Source organism: Cucurbita maxima, unplaced genomic scaffold (assembly GCF_002738345.1).
Source record: "Cucurbita maxima cultivar Rimu unplaced genomic scaffold, Cmax_1.0 Cma_Scf00018, whole genome shotgun sequence".
NCBI lineage: Eukaryota > Viridiplantae > Streptophyta > Magnoliopsida > Cucurbitales > Cucurbitaceae > Cucurbita > Cucurbita maxima.
This window is the reverse complement of record NW_019272034.1, coordinates 3,071,724-3,075,937: the sequence shown is the minus strand read 5'-3', so window position 1 is coordinate 3,075,937 and position 4,214 is coordinate 3,071,724. Positions and strand designations below refer to the sequence as shown.

General features: G+C 39.1%; 1 protein-coding gene across 1 annotated transcript; it reads right to left on the bottom strand.

Moving 5' to 3' along the window:
* Positions 1–354: 354 nt before the first annotated feature.
* On the bottom strand, positions 355–3,771 carry LOC111493334. Its single transcript, XM_023142997.1, has 3 exons — positions 3,166–3,771; positions 2,067–2,234; positions 355–1,974 (listed from the first exon to the last, which is right to left on the bottom strand). The coding sequence occupies exons 1-3, from the start codon at positions 3,709–3,711 to the stop codon at positions 388–390; spliced, it is 2,301 nt and encodes a 766-aa protein (XP_022998765.1). The 5' UTR covers positions 3,712–3,771; the 3' UTR covers positions 355–387.
* Positions 3,772–4,214: the final 443 nt, after the last annotated feature.

Sequence of the window (4,214 nt, the reverse complement as noted above, 5' to 3'; positions counted from 1 at the left end):
GTTTTAAAGATGTTTTCGAAACACATAAGTCCATGGATGTGTTTTAAGATAAAGGTTATGTTTTATGAAATTTTAATGATTTCTTCCGCATTCAATGTTTATGGTACGCATACAGTAGCGACCTTAAATTAAGTAGAAAATTTCGGGTCGTTACAACACTGAATCTCGAAGAGGAGTAGATTGTGAGATCCCACGTAGAGGAATGAGCACCAGCGAGTATGCTAGGCCGAGAAGGGATGGGTTGTGAGATCCACATCGGTTGAGAGAGAACAATATCGACTAGTTGTGTGCTTGGGCCGTTAGATTTTTATAAACTATATTTTGAAAATTAATACTTTTAGATCATCACAAATCTTTAGGAAATGTCAAAGTTCATTTAATTTGCTTTTAACTTTTTACAACATGAATCCGAGATACAATAATAGCATCAAAATCAAGATGAGTGGAAGAAGGATTCTCCCATTGAACAAGTTCCCTAAGTGCCTCACCAATCTCTTCAATCCCCCTCATTAAACTGCTCAAGCAAAACGCCACAGCACTCAAACTCAAAATCACATCACTTTTATCATCTTTACCCTCACCAACCTCATCAACAATCTCCACCGAGTGCTTTAACAAACAATTAATCAACTTTTCCTTCTCAATTTCATCTCTTTCAATCCTGTTTCCCTCACCCATCTCAACATCATCACAATTCTCCACCTTCTCCCCTTCATTTTCAACAACTTTCAAACACTTCAATGAACTCATATCAACATAACATGATACTAAGAACTTCATCATTTCCTTAAATCTCTCAATATCACCCTCTAAGTCTTCAACAACCTCCTCTTTAAGATTCTTCATTGCATCAATACTAAACGCAAGAAAATCCACCGTTTTTGACAAGGATTTCAACAACTTCGAGTAGCTATTGCTATGAAATGGCAAAAACCAAAAATTGGGTTCTGCCTCAGCCTCCTCGATCAACTTCTTTAGCTCATTAACTTGAATTCTTAAAGCTCTTTCATTCTCTTCCAAATCCGATCTTAAATTCAATGACTCAATGCACTTTTGTAGCGATTGTAAACTCAAATTGAGTTGGATTTTAGCCATTTTGGAAGCTCTTGTTGGCTGTAAAATGATATCCACCACCACTGAAATGGATATCCCAATAAAAGTTTCGATTGTTCTAACGAAAGCAAATTCCCCCGGAGCACCGTAGTTCGTTCGTCCTAAAACGACTAGAGCTCCGACGAGGGCGGCGACTCCACCGGCGGAACCATACATTCTATTGTGCTGTAGAAAGCTGGTGAAAACGAACCAAGGGAGAAGACAAAGAAGCCTTCCTAATAAAAACTCTTTGAAGATAACAAAACTCAATATTCCATATACGGATCCCAACATGGTTCCATGAACTTTAACGTTGGCCACTTTGAATGTTGCTTCTCTCTCTGAAGTAATGCTCACAGCCACTGCCAAGCTTGCCCAAAACCCATTTTCCTTGCAGTACATTAGCCCCAAAAACACTGCAATCCCCAATGAAATTGCAAATTTGAGGGCTTGCATTAGCCATTGGCTGTTCATTGAGGAAACCCATGTTTTGTTTTTTGGCATTATCCATTGGATTTGGGATTTAGTTTGGAGGAGTTTCATGCAAAAGATGAAGAAAAGATGGGGTAAATCTTGTTGATTTGTGGGCATAATTTGTATGGATTTGAGGGTGTTGTGTGTGTCATCTACGGGGAAAGTCAAGGAATCAGACAATGAACAAGCGTTGGCTTGCTTTAATGCAAGGGAGATTTGGTTGTCCAAAGCATTTAGGTCATGTTTAAGGGCTTGGTTTTGGAGTTTTTCAATTGGGTATGAAGGGATTGTGGATAAAGCTAATTCCATTCCTTTTAAGGCCTTTTCTAATTCTTCTAGTCTTTCGCTATTGCTCAACCATCCTAGCTTGAAGATTTTGAATGGAAGCCCCTCCCATGGCTTGCTTTCCTGTTAATTCGAGTTATACAAACAAAGATAATGTTAATCTTTGCTAAGTTGTTTAAAAATTGAAGATTAGGGATGAAAAATGAAGTGTTTACTTGGTGATGTTGTATGGAGTGGAGGAGTTTGGAGGCCGATGAAGACAATAGTCGAGCTTTAGAAATGGACCCAGCAGCCACCGAGTCATCGTGAGTAAGGATTGCCTTCACCATTAGGTTTAGCCTTTCTACCATGTTCTCCACCACTTCTTTGCTTTTCTCTTTCACCTTCACCATTATAACAATTTTGTGTTTTATAGCCTTTTATTTTCTTAGAAAAAAAAAAAAAACATTAAAACAAGTATTTGTCTCTTTAATTTCATATAATAAATCTAAAATCTCTAGCTCTAGTAATGATGTGAGACCTCACGTTGGTTGGAGGTGAGAACGAAACACTCTTTATAAGGATGTGGAAACTTCTCCGTAGCAGACACGTTTTAAAAACTTTGAGAGGAAATCCAAAAGGGAAAACACAAAGAGAACAATATCTGCTAATAGTGGGCTTAGATTGTTACAAATGGTATCAGAGTCAGAGCCTCAAAGGGGGTGGACGTGAAGCAGTGTACCAGCAAGCTGGACCGCGAAAGGGGAGTGGATTTGAGGGGGCAAGGACACTAGGTTCTCAAGTAGTGTGGATTGTGAGATCTTACATCGATGATTGTAGAGAATAACGAAACAACTTTTATAAGGATGTGAAAAACTTTCTTATTGGTTGGAGAGGAGAATGAGGAAACCTTTTCCTAGCATAAGGACGAAAAAGTTCAAAGAGGACCATATGTATATACGGGTGGTTAATAAAATTCTTATTCAATTTCCAATCAAATATATGTTTTATAATTTTTTTTTTTTTTAAAGTAAATGTGAGGATATATTTTCCTAAATGATTATATTTTCAAATGAAAAGGGTAAGAAGGGCAGTAATTATTTAGTATTTAAAGGAAGAAAAAAGATTGATTTCTTATTGTCGCTTGAGTGTGAAAAATGGGCGATAAAAAAGTATATATATAATGACCTCCTTATTTGTGAATTCAACTTTCTTAACGGTACAAAATGAAATGAAATGAATAGGAGAAGCTACAAAATAATAATCCTTCAAAATCAAATGAGTATTAATGGAATAGAGAGAATGGGTTTATATATATATAATATATATACATACCTGAAGAGAAGCAAGGCGTGGGAAGGGGAGCAGCGTGGCACAGACACTGGCGGCAGCGCCCAAGGCGGTAGTGGCGGCAACGTGGAGTGGGTGCATTAGAGGGTCAGTTTCAGCGCCGCCAATGAATCCCACCACGTAAATAAGTACAATCTGACCCAAGGCAATCTTTTTAGCGAGCACATGGGTGGAGGTCGGCAGCACCACCACAATAGAGGCCAACGCTACCGTGATAGCGATAGTGAGATGGGAGAATTTAGTGGGCCCAATGAACCAAAACAGAAACATAGCCGGACAAACGGTCTGGACGGTGGCAAAAAGGGCGAGAAAACATCCACGAATGGTGTCACCAAGGGAGGCGTTGGTGACTATGAGCATAGCTGTAAGATAGGAGAAAGCTGGAAAAGCCACTTGGCGGCGGAGAGGAGGCGGACCGTACAAGGTGGTGTAGGCGACTACAGTGCAGGCAAGTGCGGTTCGGAAGGCGGAGGCTAGGCGCCTGAACCACAAGGCACGGGCGTGGTGGTTGGTAATGGAGATGGCGGCCATTATTGGAAGAAGGGATGGATTTGGTTGAGATTTAGAGGGCAAAGTGTGGAATAGGGTTTATATATAAGAAAGGTTGGAAATTTGGAGGTTGGGTAGTGGAAGTGGCAACGCTTGTGGGGCCTACATTTCTCTGGTTCTAAATTACAAAGTTTGGGATTGTGGTGCCTATCAGTACTGCATGCCATTAATTTAACACCTCTCTTTTTTTTTTGGCTTTACCTAACTATACTATGAAAGAAATCAGTCGTGCCTTGATTTGACCACTGTGAATGTTTGATTAATCCACCACACCCAAATGGTGGTGAGAGTTCTCTTATTTATAATCATTTACAGAATACAGAAATAAGGTAAATTACAAATAATAAGGAAATAGCGATAAAAGGAAAGAATAATAAATGAATACAATATATTTGCATTTAGTAAAAGAGAAAATATGGTAACCCGTAATGTAAGGCAAATATCTAGATATTTGCCTTAATGAACGGTCAACTATCCTTAACACC

Bases quoted from the DNA above. Each gene is read 5' to 3' on its own strand.
- LOC111493334 (XM_023142997.1), bottom strand. From the start codon at position 3,711: ATGGCCGCCATCTCCATTACCAACCACCACGCCCGTGCCTTGTGGTTC. The intron at 2,235-3,165 runs GTATGTATATAT...ATAATGGTGAAG, and splicing joins CACGCCTTGCTTCTCTTCAG to GTGAAAGAGAAAAGCAAAGA. The intron at 1,975-2,066 runs GTAAACACTTCA...TCGAATTAACAG, and splicing joins ACTCCATACAACATCACCAA to GAAAGCAAGCCATGGGAGGG.